The sequence below is a fragment of the Acipenser ruthenus genome, chromosome 1, assembly GCF_902713425.1.
Source record: "Acipenser ruthenus chromosome 1, fAciRut3.2 maternal haplotype, whole genome shotgun sequence".
Taxonomy (NCBI): domain Eukaryota; kingdom Metazoa; phylum Chordata; class Actinopteri; order Acipenseriformes; family Acipenseridae; genus Acipenser; species Acipenser ruthenus.
This window is the reverse complement of record NC_081189.1, coordinates 117,910,808-117,930,001: the sequence shown is the minus strand read 5'-3', so window position 1 is coordinate 117,930,001 and position 19,194 is coordinate 117,910,808. Positions and strand designations below refer to the sequence as shown.

Here is a 19,194-nt window from a genome sequence, read left to right as displayed (position 1 = left end):
GTAAAGCCCTTGCTCCATAGTCAGTCAATGGGGATCATTTTCTCTACTTTATCACTGTTTCATTGCAAGCAATGGTATTGGCCCTCATAGACCCACAGGCAAGAGCTCCGGCTCTTAAACGTGGTTTTTAAGTGTTAGAAAGATGACAGCTCCTATTTGTCACAGCTATCGATCCTAAAGTCTTCAACTTACATGTTGGTGGATATAAACTCAGAGAAGCTGAGAAATACTGGAGTCAAATCACCTTTCATAAAATCACACACATATGGAAGGCCATCATTTTACAGTAGTATCTATATAGGGGCTGATCATTTTACAATAGTATCTACATAGGGGCTGGTCATTTTACAGTAGTACCTACATAGGGGCTGGTCATTTTACAGTAGTACCTACGTAGGGGCTGGTCATTTTACAGTAGTACCTACATAGGGGCTGGTCATTTTACAGTAGTACCTACGTAGGGGCTGGTCATTTTACAGTAGTACCTACATAGGGGCTGATCATTTTACAGTAGTACCCACATAGGGGCTGGTCATTTTACAGTAGTACCCACATAGGGGCTGGTCTTTTTACAGTAGTACCTACGTAGGGGCTGGTCATTTTACAGTAGTACCCACATAGGGGCTGGTCATTTTACAGTAGTACCCACGTAGGGGCTGGTCATTTTACAGCCATGCAGCGTAATTACAAAAGTAATTGTACCCTTCGGGATACCGTCCTCTTAATTTCAGACATGAAATATGCTTTTAAAAAAATCAAGAATTAGAAAAACTGAAAAATATGGCGGCGAGAGATTTTCTTCTATGGTACAAAGATAGATTTGCTGAATGCTGCCAACTTCTTGAGACAGACTGTTGACTGACACGGTTCAGTTTGTATTGTATATTTTTAAATATATTTATCTCAGTTTTACACTAAAATATTGAGTTAAAATAGCTAATATTAAATTCAATGTCAGATCTTTCAACAGTTGTTTAAAATTGCATATTAGTTACAGTGGGGTTATCACTGAATTAAAGCGATTTCTAAGGCTCTGAAACCGCCAGCTGATGCTCGTCTCACATACTATTTTCTTTAAATTCACTGGTTCACATTTCTTCAGTGATCTGATTGGCCAAATTAGTATGTGTAATAATTAGAATTACAAAACGTACTAAAGCCAAATTAGAACGTGAACTAAATATTTGAAACAAGTACTAAATAACGCCTTTTTGACCCAGATGGCCTGCCACACACACACACACACACACACACACACACACACACCGTCTGGATTGAGCTAAGTAGGGTTCATCTCTGGGGTCTTCAAGTGGGCACCTTCCATCCTCTGTGTTTCGTCGACTAGCCCACGACACCTCAAGAGGGCTCGACGGTGATTCTGGCGTCCCTGCATCACCCCCCTCCGTCCCCCACTCAACTCAACCCAGCTTACTTACCCATACATCAGCGTTTCTTTCTTTCTATTGTGCTTGAGATCCCCAGCCAGAATCTTTCCGTCTCAACCTCAGCCAGTTGCTGCTCCTCTCTGCTGCTTCAGATAAGTTCTTCACTGTGCGACGAAACATACACATACTGATACAGAAGTGGCGCTCCTGTTATGCTGCTCTCCATATACTCTACTTAAATATTTTCACTTGTAATAATTGCCAAGAAAATAAATGGCTATAGTCCTCGTGAAAATAAATGTAGAACTCCACTGTATCTGCAAAAGAGGATTTTTTAATTCATATATTTGTTTATTATTTAATTACGAATAATATTTTTAGTTTCTTACATTTTGTCGTTTTTTCATCTTAGGTTATTATTTTCTTTTCTTTTACTTTTCTTTCTTTGATTTCCTCTTTCTGTGTCAGTCCAAACACACGCAGTGTTGCTTAGGACTACTTTGCTTTTTATAGTGTGTTCAGTTGTTAAAGTTCCTGATTGCACCACTAAATAAACCTGGTTTCAGCGGGTCTTAACACAGAGCTCAATTGTCTATTTGGGACCCCATTGCACTGTCATCAGAATCACTTCAGCAAATATGTTAATGATACCACACCCTGAAATTTATGCCGACCCGTGGCGATGGGGCAGGCTCTCTATGACGGCGCAGGACATGTCTTCAGAATACCATTTCAGCGCAGTGGGTTTTTTTTTTTTTTTTTTTTTTTTTTACTTCTTTGCTCCATTTATGCGCCACAAAATCGTGGGCAAGCGCCATTTACGCTGTGATCAGAATACAGCCCATAACGTTTTCTCCATTTAAGCTTTCTGGGATGTTTAGACCTGAGGGGTGCTCTATAAAGAAAGGTGTTTGTTGCTTTTTTTTTAATAAATGTAGCCCTCTTACAATCCTCTTGTCGAGACCTTGTAATCACTTTGTACAAAGGCACCAGCAATACCAAAAAAAGAAATAAATCTATATCCTTTCTATAAAAGAACAGCTGTAGTTACAATAGGCCTTCTGGAGGGAGATTGGAACTGGAAGCCCAGCTGAATGCACAGAGGAATGAGCGAGTAGTCTATTCTAAGGTATATTTACCCTTTGAAGAAAGTATATATGAATTGGACCACGGAACCCAAAATTGGGCTGTCATTGCCATGTGTTTTATTCTAATTGTTTTGTCACTACTGTACATATTTATCGCAGTCTATAAAGCTGTTGTCCCAGTCTGGATTACAGTCATCATAGATCGTGCAGCTGATACACTGCACAGGCAAGTTTGGAAACAACAGTGCCTCAGGTTCCAGTTCTGAGTCACTGTAAGACCTCAAACAGAAGTCACAAGCTCCCTTGGCTCCAGCTTACCTCTCTAAACCTACAAAGTGCCTCCACTGGAGAATAAGCTGTCTAAAGAAACTCTTTCAGGCGCGAGTTCGCTAGCAGTTCCCATTACCATTAGCCATGGTACTGCAGTAGACAGGGTTAGCACAGGGTGCAGAGGGTAACTGCTTTACTGTATGATGCATCAACTGTTGTAAAACATTCTCCAAAGAACCAGCAGCAGGTACTGCTTTTCTCTTTAGAACGAATTATATATATATATATATATATATATATATATATATATATATATATATATATATATATATATATATATATATACACAAACACACACACACACTGAATGGATATCAGATAACGTTTTTTCAAGTGATGTCTACTGGTGCAGCATCACTGAATCCTTAATAAATATAGCAAGGCTACTTCAATCCTGTAGCTGTACAATATATTTAGCAAAGCAATGAGAAACCTGTAGGCCTGTGGGCTATGTGGTTATACATCATGCGAAAACCCTACACTTAAAGCTTTTTGAGTTTATTTTGGGTATTTTCTTACTGATGAATTAACCTACTGATTATGATACATTATGGAAATATATTTACCAGCATGTCTATTTTAGCTTTTTTTGGTACTTGTCGTTAAGTTATGTTTGTGCACCGTTTGGTCTACCATCCATTATCTTAGCCGTGACATTGAAAGGTCTTTTTAAATGACTTGCTTCCCCAGGTCCAGGTGGGCTCAGTACCAGTATAACTGCCAGCCTTCTCCCCAGTCAGCCAGTGGATGCAAGCTGGAGAACTATGGAGCGTGCCTACTGTCTTACACTGGCATGATAGGTATGTAGTACAGTGGTTTCATCCACAAGTTCTCTGTACTGCACTAGGCATGGTAACTGAGGCTCCACAGTCACTATTATTATTTAGTAGCCATGCAATAGCTGGATTTCCAAATTCAAGTTATAATGCCTAACTATGTGTCCAGGGAGTGATGCCGTCTTCTTGTCTTTCTGAATTTTTCATTTGAAATATAAATTAAACAAGCACTGACTGCATATGACCAGTGTTCTATCCTTGGCTACAAGACTGGTAATATGACAATGCACCATTGTTTCCATGTGCAGTGTGTCGCATATAAACGATGTACAGTACAAGCATGTCTGCTATAGTTACTGTGGACTGTCTAAGACAGCGGTGTGTAACACTGGCCTTTCAATTCCATTGTTCTTGGACTGGAAACGTTGTTGCCTTCCCCTGGTCTGAGAGCATCAAGCTTCACACCCTTTCAAAGAATACTACAGGATACCCATTAAACTGCTCATAGCTAACAAAGTACAGTATTTATGCACAGTGTACTTTAGTATCAATACCAGATGGGACATTTTGAAGAAAAAAAGCACATTATTGTAAATCTTTTTTTTTTTTTAATTATACAGTGCCTATAGTAAGTATTCATCCGTTGGACGTTTTCACAATTTGTTGTGTTACAACTTGAAATCTTGATGCATTTAAATGGGATTTTTTTCCTTTGATTTACACAACCTACTCAACACTTTCAATGTGTGAAAAAATAGGGGGGTAAAAAAACAAATCAATTAAAAATAAAAACCTGAAAAGTCTTAATTAGATAAGTATTCATCTCCTTTGCTATGACACCCCTAAATAAGCTCAGGTGCAACCAATTGCCTTCAGAATTCACACAATAAGTTAAATGGAGTCCATCTGTGTGCAATAAAAGGAGTTCACGTGATTTCAGATAAAATACACCTGTCTCTGTAAGGTCCCACAGTTGGGTAGTGCATTCAAAGCAGATACTACCATGAAGACCAAGGAGCTTTCAAAACAACTCCGGGATAAAGTTGTGGAAAGGCACAGATTAGGGGAGAGGTATAAAAAGATTTCAAAGGCATTGAATATCCCTTGGAGCACAGTCAAGTCGATCATTAAGAAGTGGAAGGTATACGGCACCACTCAGAATCTGCTTAGAACAGGCAGTCCTCCCAAATTGAGCAGCCGGGTAAGAAGGGTATTGGTCAGAGAAGCCAGCAAGAGGCCAATGACAACTCTGAAAGACCTACAGCGTTCCATGGCTGAGATAGAAGAAACTGTCCATGTGTCAACAATAGCTCAGGTACTCCCCAAATCTGGCCTGTATGGAAGAGTGGCAAGAAGGAAGCCATTTCTGAAAAAGCCCATGTAAAATCCCTCTTGGAATTTGCAAAAAGGCATGTGGAAGACTCTAAAAAGATGTGGCAAAAGATTCTGTGGTTCGATGAAACAAAAATTGAACTATTTGGCCTAAATGCAAAGCGTTATGTCTTGCACAATCCCAACACAGCACATCACCCAGGTAACACCATCCCTACTGTGAAGCATGTTGGTGGCAGCATCATGCTATGGGGATGCTTTTCATCAGCAGGGACTGGGAAGCTTGTCAGGGTAGAGAGCTAAATGGATGGAGCTAAATAAATCCTTGAGGATACCTGCTTCAGTCTGCAAAAGACCTAAGACTGGGACGGAGATTCACCTTTCAGCAGGACAATGACCCCAAGCACACAGCCAAAGCGACACTGGAGTGGCTTAAAAACAAGAAAGTGAATGTCCTAGAATGGCCCAGTCAAAGCCCGGACTTGAATCCGATTGAGAATCTGTGACAAGACTTGAAGATTGCTGTCCACCAATGATCCCCATCCAACTTGACAGAGCTTGAACAATTTTGCCAAGAAGAATGGGCAAATATTGCACAATCCAGATATGCAAACCTGGTAGACTTACCCCAAAAGACTCACAGCTGTAATTGCTGCCAAAGGTGGTTCTACCAAGTATTGACTCAGGGGATTGAATACTTATCTAACCAAGACATTTCAGTTTTTTTATTTTTCATTAACTTTATTTTTCATTAACAATAAAACTTCTTTTGTCTCTTCAAAGTGTTGAGTATGTCGTGTAAATCAAAGGAAAACAAATCCCATTTAAATGCATCAAGATTTCAGATTATAACACAACAGACTGTGAAAACGTCCAAGGGGGGTGAATACTTACTATAGGCACTGTATCTGGTTGCAGAAATTCCTTGATTTGCTTGTCTTGCTTTTGAGGAAGTCCAAGGAAGTAATTTCACCTTGGCAGTCTTTGGGGTCAAAGCAGGTTACTAGATGCACATCATGTCAGTCAGTAGGGGAAGCAGATGGTTGGTTAATGACAGGGAAGAATACATTAAAAAGGGTGGGGACAATTTCACACACTCCGTGAAATTACTAAGAAAGTGTATGAACTGTAAGCAAGGCCTGCAATCAGATTTCTTTAACCTGATGTACTAGATTGCATGTTCACCATAACTTCCTTTCAAAACATCACATTAGGAACAACCAATTGAATAAAATCCTTTACGATTCATATTCAGTAGTATACACATAAAGGATTGTGTGGTATTTTTGTGTATATTCAGATATGATTCTCATGAGATTTTTTTTAAGGTTAAAAATCCAAGCCTTGCCTCACTGTACTGTGCAGACAGCAGTGCTTTGATTGATGACTCTCGTCTGCAAGGCTTTCTTTCCACAGTCACAGCGTATGGCTCAGCCTGCTGAGAATGCAATAACGTGCAGTTTTTCTGAAAATAAGCATCATTTGAACGAATGGAGTATATTAACACTTTACTGCATGACTTTTTCTAAATATCAAAATATTTAGATGTCCCTTTGTAAACTTAGGAATATAATGTATTTGCAAATTAAGTGGATACTGTATGAAGTGTAAAACATTGACAGCAGGTGACTAGAATGAAGCGTCCTTTTAATAGTGCTCTATGAAGTAAAGGGTTAAAAACCCTGAAGATCCAGCCAATCAAAACCAACAATGAAGAGGAAGCACTCAGAACTGTAAAAAAAGTAAATCAGAAAGGGAATCTAAATTTCAGCTAGTGCGCTCTTCACTATACCAATTTGATACATTCTATCACCATTTACACATAAATCATTGTGATAGGTTCTGCTCACAAATGTTTGTCTACTTTTAGTCTTACCAGTGAAAGTGAAGCAAGTTCTGGTGTCTCAGTTGCATTTGACTGTGTGTGTGTGTGTGTGTGTGTGTGTGTGTGTCTGTGCACAATTTTGGGTTATTTTAATGCTGTTGCTCAGTACCTTCTTGATTCTTGATCCCGGTTGCAGAGACACACATAGGCTGCAAGCATGTCCTGATTTTATTAAATCGCAGGTTACCATTCTTAAGAATTACCGCCCGAGTTACAGCACTACTGACAGTACCTTACAATACAATAGCACTGCTCCAGGGTAACTAGGTTGTGCCACTAACGCACTGCTCTGGTAACTGCAGGAGCAGGGCTCATCTTTTCAGTACTGAATTTTCATCATTGTACTTTGTATCCGAATCCCTATTGCATTACCTAAGCCTGTAGAATCCTAGCTTACAGCCCTTTTGAGGATTTCCTGATTCCAAATAAATCACATGATGTGGTGACCTTTCAGCGATGCTGGTCCGACCGAGGCAGATGATCAGCATGAGGCTTATGTTGAATCAGGAAGTCAAGAGAAGCTGGCTGAAATATGGACTGTAGAAAATTATTGACCCGAGGGAAGACTATTGTTACCGACAGGGGGCTATAATGCCCCAAGAAAATAAGTGAGGCAAGGTTGGATAGTAAATATGATGATATATTTTGTTTAAATATAGCTGATACAGCATAAGTCAATAAATAAATTAACATAAATAAATAACAAAAAATGTTTTTGAAGTTCATACCATATAGTTAGCAAAGTTTTTCTCTGTTTCCGTCTGGTTTGCTGACTGCTGCATAATCCGGTTTATATCCTGCCTGTCATATTTGTTTTCATCGAGTTGGATTTGTTTGAATTTCAGAACGAGGTTTTATGATGACAGGCCAAGATTTCCAATCGCTATATATATATATATATATATATATATATATATATATACACATACAAAAAAACTCAGAACTACTTAGATTTGAATCCGTTTTACCCTTCAATAAACTCACTTTCCTGTTGATTTATAACTGTGTTTTTTCTGCATTTAGGCAGCTTGATAACTCCAAACTACATTGACAATTCCACCTCTAACGTGGCACCCATGTGTTCCTGCACCTCCAGCGGCAACCAGCAGGGACAGTGTTCCAGCTTCCTCAGCTCCTTCACAGACAACGACTGTCTCAGTAAGTGCAGAAAGAGCTTAAACACATTCCACCCAAGGGAGTGAAAGCCAAGGATTTAAAATGCATTTATTTCTTGCATCTCATTCACAGTTAGCCACACAGGCCCACGCTTCCCATGCGTTGAATATTCTTTTGTTTATGTCCTGTTTTTTTAATGCAAATGTTTGAAATAAAATGTAACAGGTTTCTGCTTCGTCCTGTGCTGTAGGTCACTTTTACTCCATTGGTATACATAAGAACATAAGAAAGTTTACAAATGAGAGGAGGCCATTCAGCCCATCTTGCTCGTTTGGTTGTTAGTAGCCAGCACAGCTTGAGATTAGGCAGAGAAACAACTTTAAAATGTTATTTTGTATTGTGTATACTGTATATATATTAAAAGTTAAGTATGCAGGCAGCAAGCAGACTAGTGATTTGTTTTCTCATGCTAATACTGTATGTAAGAACTCTGATTTAAAAGCCCAGGGGTCTGTCTGACTAAGGTAGCTGTCTGCACAATCCATTTGAATATAAAAAAATAGAACAAAAATACCTTATATTTTAATCATTTAGACTAGCTGATCTCTGCAAAACTATATGATTTATTCACGTTCCTACTGCAATACAAATGGGGGGGGGCAATTTCTTGTTTGACATATTTACAGGGCACTCGTTATGCAAAACAGTTTGCCCTTGAACAACTGATGTTTTTAAATGAGCCAGGATTTAGATAATCGTAGAAACTCTAGCTTCTACTGCAGATAGCAGATATCACTATGAGATACAATTAGAAAGTGTTCAGCAGACTGTCTGATAAACCCTAGTCTGGTAAACCATCGGGAACTCATTACCTTTTATTTTTGTATGTATTTATTTTCATTGTTTCTGCTAGTATTTAATGTATCAAGTAGCAGTCCTTTTTTACTAGGGCAACTGAATTCTCATGAATCTAGATATTTTGTTGTTTGATATTTCCATATGATGGAAAACAAAATTTCATAAATAGAAACGGTTGTGGCATTTCTAAATGCTCTGTATTGAAACCAAAACCCTTAAGAGACCTACCAGCAGTTCCACAAACAAACCACTGTACTCCGACTCTACACCATACCCCTAACCAACCATTTCATCAGTTAACCATCTGTAGGTAATACAGTATTTAGGAAACTACCTTTACATTATACTAACTACTGTATTATTATTATTATTATTATTATTATTATTATTATTATTATTATTATTATTATTATTATTATTATTATTATTATATCTTATCACTTTCCATAAACAGAAAATGCGATTCTAGCTTTCGGTAATGGAACAGACCTGAATGCAGCACCCAACCAATCCGGACATTTCACCCCTACCAGCAACCCCCAGGAGGCTGCCTCCATCCTGCCGGTTACCAAGGAAACTGAGGACCACCTCTTCAGACAGCTGCTGCCCACCCAGGTAAGAGCTCCAAAACAGAAACTGAATGTTAATTTCGTTCCCTTTCAATTACGAAATGTAACCATTAGCATATGGATATTTACCTCCTAAAGACCCTGAAACCTGAATAAGATATATCTAAGCTGCTCACAGAGCCTGTGACACAGTCATGCCCCGCCCCCGAGGGTATAAAAGCAGTGCACTCACAGACCTCGGCGCCATGTTTCCTTTCAAGACTAACCTGACGGACAAGCCTGGTTCAGATAAGTACTTGTTACCTCTATCTGCTATATATTTTGTATTTATTGTATTTTTACACAAAATTGATATTAACCATTTGTGGTCCATTTATTCAACGTGTCTCAGGCACGTCAGGTCCAATTTATTTCCACACTTGCAGTTTATTTTAGACGCGCTGTTTAAAAGTATTTTTTTTCTCAGTAAAACAGGTTTAAAAGGCACTGCCTTTTAAACCTCCGACATTGGACCGGAAAGGGAAAATTGCAATGTTGGACCAGGTCCAACATAGGACCGCAAAGGGTTAAAATAACCACTGTAATAGTTTTCACTAATTACGCGTAATTTGTGCACTACAGCCTGTTGCTTGTTATGTCTCACTGTGGTTTTGTGCCCCGCATGAAGCCAGCAGCTTAGTCTCTCCTTCCCAAGGATCCAGCAGCTCAGTCGCTCCTTCCCAAGGATCCAGCAGGGTAAGTCGCTCCTTCCCAAGGATCCAGCAGCGTAAGTCACTCCTTCCCAAGGATCCAGCAGCGTAAGTCGCTCCTTCCCAAGGATCCAGCAGCTCAGTCGCTCCTTCCCAAGGATCCAGCAGCGTAAGTCGCTCCTTCCCAAGGATCCAGCAGGGTAAGTCGCTCCTTCCCAAGAATCCATCAGCGTAAGTCACTCCTTCCCAAGGATCCAGCAGCGTAAGTCACTTCTTCCCAAGGATCCATCAGCAGAAGTCACTCCTTCCCAAGGATCCAGCAGCTCAGTCGCTCCTTCCCAAGGATCCAGCAGCGTAAGTTGCTCCTTCCCAGGGATCCAGCAGCGTAAGTCTCTCCTTCCCAAGGATCCAGCAGCTCAGTCGCTCCTTCCCAAGGATCCAGCAGCGTAAGTCGCTCCTTCCCAAGGATCCAGGAGATCAGTCGCTCCTTCCCAAGGATCCAGCAGCGTAAGTCGCTCCTTCCCAAGAATCCAGCAGCGTAAGTCGCTCCTTTCCAAGGATCCAGCAATTCAGTCGCTCCTTCCCAAGGATCCAGCAGCGTAAGTCGCTCCTTCCCAAGGATCCAGCAACGTAAGTTGGCTGACTTGCGCTCTCCCTCCAGGCTACTATAATAGCTCCGGCTGGAGTTATTATATCTCGTGTTTTGTTACGGGAAATTTTATTCTGACATTTACTGTAATATTGTATTCCTGTTTGTAGAGAAGTTTCTGTTGTGTTTTCTGTTTCTTTTACAATGACTACTTGGAGGCCGATATACAACGTGGTGCTTTGCACACATACAGTGAGAGCAGCTGCTAGGCTCAGCAGCACTGTGTAGGACCAAGGTATGAGCTTCAGGTGTTGATTGCTTGCAATCTCATCCACAGTACCTTGATGCCGTTTTGGTGACTGCTGTTAGCACCATCTAACAAGCAGACTTCCCGCAGTTTTGTGTGTGTACTGACTGAGTGGTTTTGCCAGTGGCTTACTGTGGCAAAGTGGTTTGTAATGTACAGGTGCAGTGTTGATGCGGTGCTCAGGAATGATAGACACAAGACAGTTCACTGTGAAAAAGCAGCTCTTTATTTGCTGACAAATAATAATACCTGGCTCTACACGATGATGTGTATTGCTCAGTCCCGAAATAATAATACACTAAACAAGACACACATAAACACACCACGGTCACATGTCCAGAGTGAGTGCTCTTAGTGAAAGTGGTGATTTACAAGTTTATTTGTGCACAATGGTGAAGTGGAGTCCGGGTTTAATTGCTGGCAGTTTAGCTACAGCTCCCAGAGGTTAGCCTTCTATAATGACAAGCACAGAGAGTTAGAAACAAACAAAACACTTAACACTCATGATACACTTATCACATTTCCTTTCTCAGTCATTCTTATAATCACATGAAAAGAGCAGATTACATCGTCACATCCACAAATACACCCTTAGTCACGCCCCCTGCGATAGCTAGTTCAGTCACGTCTCCTCCAATCCATGACTGACACATCGCGTACCACTTCAGGGCGATGACTTTGGGCATTATGACTCTGCCCCCTTCCTGGATGGCTGGCTTCTGACCCTGGAATGACTGCCAGACCAACCAGTACGAGGCACTCTGTTCCTGTTAAACAGATTGGGAGGGAGATTGTTGACTAGGATTCATTCGCTCTCTATCATACTTATACAGATGGGCATCCCTGTACATTGCTACCCGTGGTGACTGGGAACAGATCAACTTGTACCATACGGTACCGAGGTCACCGACCCAGTACCGTACCATACTGACCCGGTGCTAAATTCACCGAACCGGCCCAGTTCGAACCCTGTAACGTACTGTCCTGGCTTTTACCTGGTCCTACATGGACCGCTAAACACCCCTGTCCGGTACCAAACCAGTTTTGTTCAGGTCTTGACCCGCCCGGTTGCTATCTATAAGCAGATTGAGGCAGCACCTGTACATCTGTATACTGTACACTGCATTGCTTGCTTCTTGCATCATGCCTGAGTTTTATCCCTGTGAGACACGCAAGGCCAGTCTGCCTGTTAAGGACAAGCACAGCAGATGCTCTTCCTGCCTGGGGCCAGTGCATGCCAAGGAGGCACTGGGGAACCGCAGTTTCTGTGAGTTTTGCACACGTTCCTTACTGCTGCACAATGCTCTTCCCCATCACCCTCTGTTAGAGGTGGCTGCATCCTAACCCCATGGCTCTGTGCCAAGTGAGACCGGGTGACGCACCCGGGAAAGTAGCCCATGCAGGGAACCATCTTCCTCTGCTTCTCCTCCTCAGAGGAGGAGGAGGAGGAGGAGGAGGAGAAGTCACCGTTCCAAACGATCGGCAGATGGAGAAGCTCTGGGAAGCTATTTCCCACCAAGGAACGGTTCTAGCAGAATTACTGTGTGAACGTTCGGTGCAGTGGGCAAACAGGAGCTGGCGTTCCCATCTGAGGATGAGGAGTCCGACGGCATATCTCCTGCGGTTAAGCTTTCCCTGGCGGCAGAGCTTCTACCACTGATCAAGAGGGCCACTGCAATTTTGCAAGTGCCCTGGCCTACAGAAGGAGAAACAAGGCAGTCCATCTTTGATGATGAGCCTACCATATCTCCTGAAATCCAGTCCAGCTCCTGCTATTTCCTGGTCAATGGACACCCTATACAGGGTGCATGATGCAAGAAGCTGGACCTGGCCCATTTTCCGCTGGTGGAGGCTTCAATTGCAACCTTGGTACAGGCGCCTTACCGCACCTGCCCAAGGACACTACCTGACCCAACAAGCAGTGCCGGGTGCTCAGACGTTACCTTCAAACGTGCCTATTCAGCCAGTGTGTTCGCCACATGCCCAGTCAATTATAATAGTATTCTGGTAGCCTACCAGTCCTATTTGCTTAGGTCCCTTTCTGACAGACACAGGCCCTCACTGGATAAGCTGCACCTGGTTAGTAAGAACCTGCTCCATGTGGCAAAGCTCAATGGGCAGGCTGTAGGCAGGAACCTGGCTGCACTGATAACTGCACGTAATCAGCTGTGGCTTTCCCAGGCACACGTGCCTGACAGGGACAAAGCACCACTGTTGGATTCCTCTATTACACCAGGGCATACATTTGGTCCTGTGGTGGACGAGATGCTGCAGCGCTCTCACCGCGTGTGGGAATCCATTGAATGAGCTTACTAAGCGACCACCCCAGTGCGCAAACCAGTGCATAAACCAGTGTCAAACTGGCGCCCTAGGCTCAGCAGCCTCAACGACCAGCACAGCCGTCTGCGCCTGCCACCAGAGGTGATGTTCAGAACAGGCCCGTGGCTGCTTGCCGCAGAGGCTTTAAGTTCCACTGCCCAGCGCAGACAGAAGCCAAAAGTCAAGTCACAAGCTGTGCAGCAGCTCTAGGAGTTAGCTGCCACAGGCCAGGGCCCCTTTTCAGGGAGCCGTTTGGAGTATTGGCGTCAGTGTACCACAGACATCTGGGTGCTTACTACTGTTCAGACTGGCTACTCACTGCAGTTCAAGCACAGTCCCCCTCCCTTTCGGGACATGAAGATAACATCAGTCACGGACCCACAGGATGCCGCGGTGGTGTCTCAGGAGGTAGCAGCTGTGCTGCAGAAATGGGCTATCCGCATGATAGGCCCCCTCCAGATGGAGGCAGGGTTCTACTCCAGGTACTTCCTAGTGCCAAAGTGGGATGGTGGCCTCAGACATATCCTCGACCTCAGACAGGTCAACCTGTATGTGAGGCATCAGTGCTCAATTACTTGGACGATTGGCTCATTTGCGCCCAGTCTCCAGCACAGGCAGAGGCCCACACAGAACTTGCCACCGGCCGCTTTCAACGGTTGGGTTCATGCCTTCTCAGCAGCCTCCTATCTAGGAGTGGGTCAATGGCGCATGTTCCCTCTGCAAGCCTGGTTGAACAGTGACCGCCTATTGACAGTGTCTCTTCACTGTCTAAAAGCACTCTCTTGGTGGAAACATCCTGCCCATCTACGCCTTGGCGTACTGCTGGGCAGTGTCACCAGAAAGGAGATCGTCACCACGGATGCATCCAGCCTTGAATGGGGAGCTGTGTGAAATGGCAGGGGGGTGCAAGGTGTGTGGCAGGGTCTCCACATCAATGTTTTTGGAACAGTAGGAAGTTTACCTGGCCTTGCAGAATTTTCTGCAGGTTCAAGGAAGACATGTGCTTGTATGTACAGACAACACAACAGTGAAAACGACACTTTACAGAGCGTTTAAAAGTGACCAAGAACAAAGTACACAGAAAGAGTAATTGGAACTGTCGAAAAGGAAGTTAGAAAGGCCAAGAGAGAGAAATGAGCATTGCTAAGGGGGCTAAAACCAATTCCAAAAAGTTTTTCCAATATTATAACAGCAAGAGAATATTCAAGGAGGAGGGAAAATGTCCAAGAGATACAAATGGCAAAATCATAGACAAAGAGAAAAAAATAGCAAATATATTAAATGATTACTTTTCACAAGTTTTTACAAAGGAGGATACGGACAACATGCCCCACATGTTAACCTATTCATGTCCAGTTTTAAATAACTTTAGCATAACAGAGGCAGAAGTGTTAAAGGGGCTATGAGCTCTTAAAATAAACAAATCCCCTGGACTGGATGAGATCCTCCAAATAGTACTCAAAGAAATGAAAAGTTATTTACAAACCGCTAACCAAGATCATGCAACAGTCTCTTGACACAGGGTTTGTACCGACAAACTGTAGAATTGCAAACGTGATACCGATCCACAAAAAGAGAGACAAAAGTGAACCAGGTAACTACAGACCAATAGGCCTGACTTCTATTATATGTAATCTTGAAACTATAATAAGATCCAAAATGGAAAATTACCTATATGGTAACTACCATGGGAGACAGTCAGCATGGTTTTAGGAAAGGGAGATCGTGTCTAACTAACCTGCTTGATTTTTTTGAGGATGCAACATCGACAATGGATAATTGCAAAGTATATCACATGGTTTATTTAGATTTCCAGAAAGCTTTTGACAAAGTCCAGCATAAAAGATTAATTCTCAAATTAAACTGAATGCAGTAGGGATTCAAGGAAATGCATGCACATGGATTAGGGAGTGGTTAACATGTAGAAAACAGAAAGTACTGATTAGAGGAGAAACCTCAAAATGGAGCGAGGTAACCAGTGGAGTACCACAGGGATCAGTATTAGGTCCTCTGCTATTCCTAATCTACACTAATGACTTTGATTCTGGTATAGTAAGCAAACTTGTTAAATTTGCAGACGACACAAAAATAGGAGGAGTGGCAAACACTGTTGCAGCAGCAAAGGTCATTCAAAATTATCTAGACAGCATTCCGAACTGGGCAGTCATGGCAAATTACATTTAATAGAGAAAAGTGTAAGGTACTGCACGCAGGCAATACAAATGTGCATTATAAATATCATATAGGCGATACTAAAATTGAAGAAGGAATCCATGAAAAAGACCAAGGAGTTTATGTGGACTCAGAAATGTCTTCATCTAGACAATGTGGGGAAGCTATAAAAAAGGCCAACAAGATGCTCGGTTATATAGTGCAAAGTGTTGAATTTAAATAAAGGGAAGTAATGTTAAAACTACAATGCTTTAGTAAGACCTCATCTAGAATATTGTGTTCAGTTCTGGTCACCTCGGTACAAAAAGGATATTGCTGCTCTAAAAAATGTGCAGAGAAGAGCAGCCAGAATTATTCTGTGTTTAAAAGGCATGTTGTATGCAGACAGGCTAAAAGAATTGAATCTATTCAGTCTTGAACAAAGAAGACTATGCGGTGATTCAAGCATTCAAAATTCTAAAAGGTATTGACAATGCCGACCAAAGGGACTTTTTAGACCTGGAAAAAGAAACAAGGTGTCACAAATGGAGATTAGATAAAGGGGCATTCAGAACAGAAAATAGGAGGCACTTTTCTACACAGAGAATTGTGAGGGTCTGGAACCAACTCCCCAGTAATGTTGTTGAAGCTGACACCCTGGGATCCTTCAAGAAGCTGCTTGATGAGATTCTGGGATCAATAAGCTACTAACAACCAAACGAGCAAGATGGGCTGAATGGCCTCCTCTCGTTTGTAAACTTTCTTATGTTCTTAGTGGTGGCTTACATCAACCACCAGGCCGGTCTCAGGTCGCCCAATCTCCATCGCATGGCCCAAAAGCTTTTGCTCTGGGCACATGAGAACCTCCTCTCACTGCGGGCAGTACATCTGCCCGGAATGACAAACTGGGCCGCAGACCTCCTCTCAAGTAGAGTTCCCAGCGCCTCAGTGGAGGCTTCACCCTGAGGTGGTGAGCCTCATTTCAAAGAGGTTCGGAAGAACAGAGATAACTCTCTTTGCCTCCAAGGAATCAAACCACTGTCCCCTCTGGTTCACCATAATAGGAGGCGGAGACCCACTGGCAGTAGATGCCTGCCACACCAGTGGCCGAGGTAACTGTTATATGCTTTCCCACCGCTCGCCCTGCTCCCGCTGTCTCTGGAGAAAATCAGGTAGGACTGGGCCAAGGTGCTCCGAGACTCTGGTTTTCAGCCCTGATGCAGCTCCTGAGCGGCCAGCCATGGAGACTGCCCAAGTGCCACGACCTGCTCAGTCAGGCACGGGGGACCTTATGGCATCCGAACCATCAAGCCTGCAGCTCTGGGTCTGGCCCCTGAACGGCTGCATTTGAGCCATCTGGGTCTGTCCAATATGGTTATTGACACCCTACAAAATGCCAGAGCAGTGCCCACACATTCCCAGAACGGGTAGAATGGGGTGTTTTTCAGACAAGGTGTCTGCCACGTGGGTTTGACCCCACGACATGTCCCATGACAGTTATGCTGCAGTTTTTGCAGGACCTTTTTGATAAAGGTAAATCCCCTTCCACGTTAAAGGGCAAAATTGACTTGGGTCTGCCCAGGAGCTCACTTCTTGGCAGGGCAATTTTTGAAAGTGGCTCAGTGGCTTCGGCCACCTATGAAGGCTATTGTTCATCACTGGAGGTTAAACGTGGTGCTTAACACTAGCAGCACCGCAGCAGTCATTTTGGCGGTTTTTGGTTTTAAAATTTAATTTTCTCCACTTGTGTAACACACATGGGGCTGCGCGTTCATATACCTTTCTGTGTGTATGTATTAAATATTCTCACAAATCATCAAACACAGGAGTGCAGAAATAAAGGAGATATATTACATTATACCTAAAAGCCCCGGGAGCAGTCACATTGATGGCCACACAGAAAACAATTGTATTTTGATTATACAGAACAGTATTCTACTTTATTATTTTTATTTACCAGTCTGCAATGTGTTTAGCTGTAATTAGATTAGTCTCTACTATCTGCCTGACTGAATGATTGACAGTCTTGTTTTTCAATCACCCTTTTCAAATGCTGGTGCCTTTTTTGGTAGTTGCCACATTTACCAAGGAGACAATGTATTTTATAGTTAGCACAGGAACTTCGCCAGAGTTATTTGGAACAGAGGGAGACTGCCAAGCATGTACCCAGAGCTGAAGCTGGCAACCCCGTTGACAGCCGCAAGAGACACCAATGCCAGGTTGGCAAGTGCAATAAGGAGGCTGTGTGGTCCAGTGGTTAAAGAAATGGGCTTGTAACCAGGAGGTCCCCGGTTCAAATCCCAGCTCAGCCACTGACTCATTGTGTGACCCTGAGCAAATCTCTTAAACTCCTTGTGCTCCGTCTTTCGGGTGAGACATAGTTGTAAGTGACTCTGCAGCTGATGCATAGTTCACACACCCTAGTCGCTGTAAGTCGCCTTGGATAAAGGTATCTGCTAAATAAACAATTAATAATAATAATAATAAAAATACAACTTTGGGCAGCTGTGCCCTGTGCAGAAAGGCGGTGTGTGGAAAGTGCACTGCATGTGTGGAGAAGCGCATTACCTGTGCTGATTGTGAACAGCCTTAGACTCAAGGTAAAGGAATACCCTTCTGTCTATAAAAGCAGAAAAAAAGAAAAAGAAATTTGACTTTTTTATAACTTGTTGTGCTGCTGCACTTCTGTAAAAAGCTCCCAGGGGGCGGCTCTCAATTGGCCGAGCGCCGCCCGGGGGGAGGGAGGGTTAGGTCTGCCAGGGTGTCCTCGGCTCACCGCTCACCAGCGACCCCTGTAGTCTGGCCGGGCGCCTGCGGGCTTGCCTGTAAGCTGCCCGAGAGCTGCGTTGTCCTCCAACGCTGTAGCTCTTGGGTGGCTGCATGGTGAGTCCGCAGTGTGAAAAAAAGTGGTCGGCTGACGGCACACGCTTCGGAGGACAGTGTGTGTTCGTCTTCAGTGCAGGAGTGGTAACGGTGAGCTGAGCATAATAAAATAATTGGCCATTCCAAATTGGGAGAAAATAATAAAAAATAATTGGCAACGACTAAATCCGACTGTTTCTCCTTTCGTTATACTATTTACAGTGTTTGGAATGCATCCATCAAAGACTGCAGTGGGGCTTTTAGGTATGAGAATGTCTCCGGGTCTTCTATTTCAGCCCATGCATTCTGCTGAGCTGAAATATTTATCGCTCAAATCATCATCTCCGCAAAGCGGCTGAGTGAGATGCAGGCATTCTCCATTGCAAAAGCCTGCTTATTGTTTTACAGAGGCCAGAACAAAAGTTATGCTCCATACCAATCCTGCCTTTTTGCTGAAGACGATCTCGGCATTCCATCTCAACCAGTCTGTTGAATTCCATCCACCTCCTTTCCAGTCTGACAGGGAGAAACAGCTCCATACACTCTGCCCAGTGCAGGACATATGGAATGCAGAAGTGTGGGCTACTCCACATATCTTAACTAGGTTCTACAGACTGCAAACAGTGTAGACACAGCTGTGGGCTCCTTCCTCCCAACGATGACGACTTAGCAGGCAGGTATAAGAAGACAGTCCACTCACCGACGAACCGGCACCGAGTCCAGGTCTCCAAACACTGGACAACACTGTCGCAATCTGGCGATGCAGTGAACTCACTCACAGAAACAGCAGAGCAAACATCCGCCGCATGCATTCAACACTCTGGTTCCAAACCGAAATCCTCAGGACAATCTCCGGCCATGAGAGGATCTCCTTAGGAAGTCTCCCTCGGGGTCTCTTCAGAGGCGTTGTATCCCGTCGCTGCCACCATCTGTAATGG

The 19,194-nt window shown here is 43.2% G+C and overlaps 1 protein-coding gene across 2 annotated transcripts in view; it reads left to right on the top strand.

Annotated features, from left to right (window-relative positions):
- LOC117421192 (GDNF family receptor alpha-4-like) overlaps positions 1–19,194 on the top strand; it is a 94,896-nt gene that overhangs the window by 70,480 nt on the left and 5,222 nt on the right. For both annotated transcript variants that reach the window (XR_009330717.1, XM_059034672.1), the window contains exons 5-7: positions 3,494–3,603; positions 7,820–7,954; positions 9,225–9,385. Coding sequence is in view for 1 of the 2 variants with exons in the window: in XM_059034672.1 (XP_058890655.1) it covers positions 3,494–3,603; positions 7,820–7,954; positions 9,225–9,385 (406 nt within the window). In the remaining variant the exon portion in view is untranslated. The remainder of the gene's footprint in view (positions 1–3,493; positions 3,604–7,819; positions 7,955–9,224; positions 9,386–19,194) is intronic.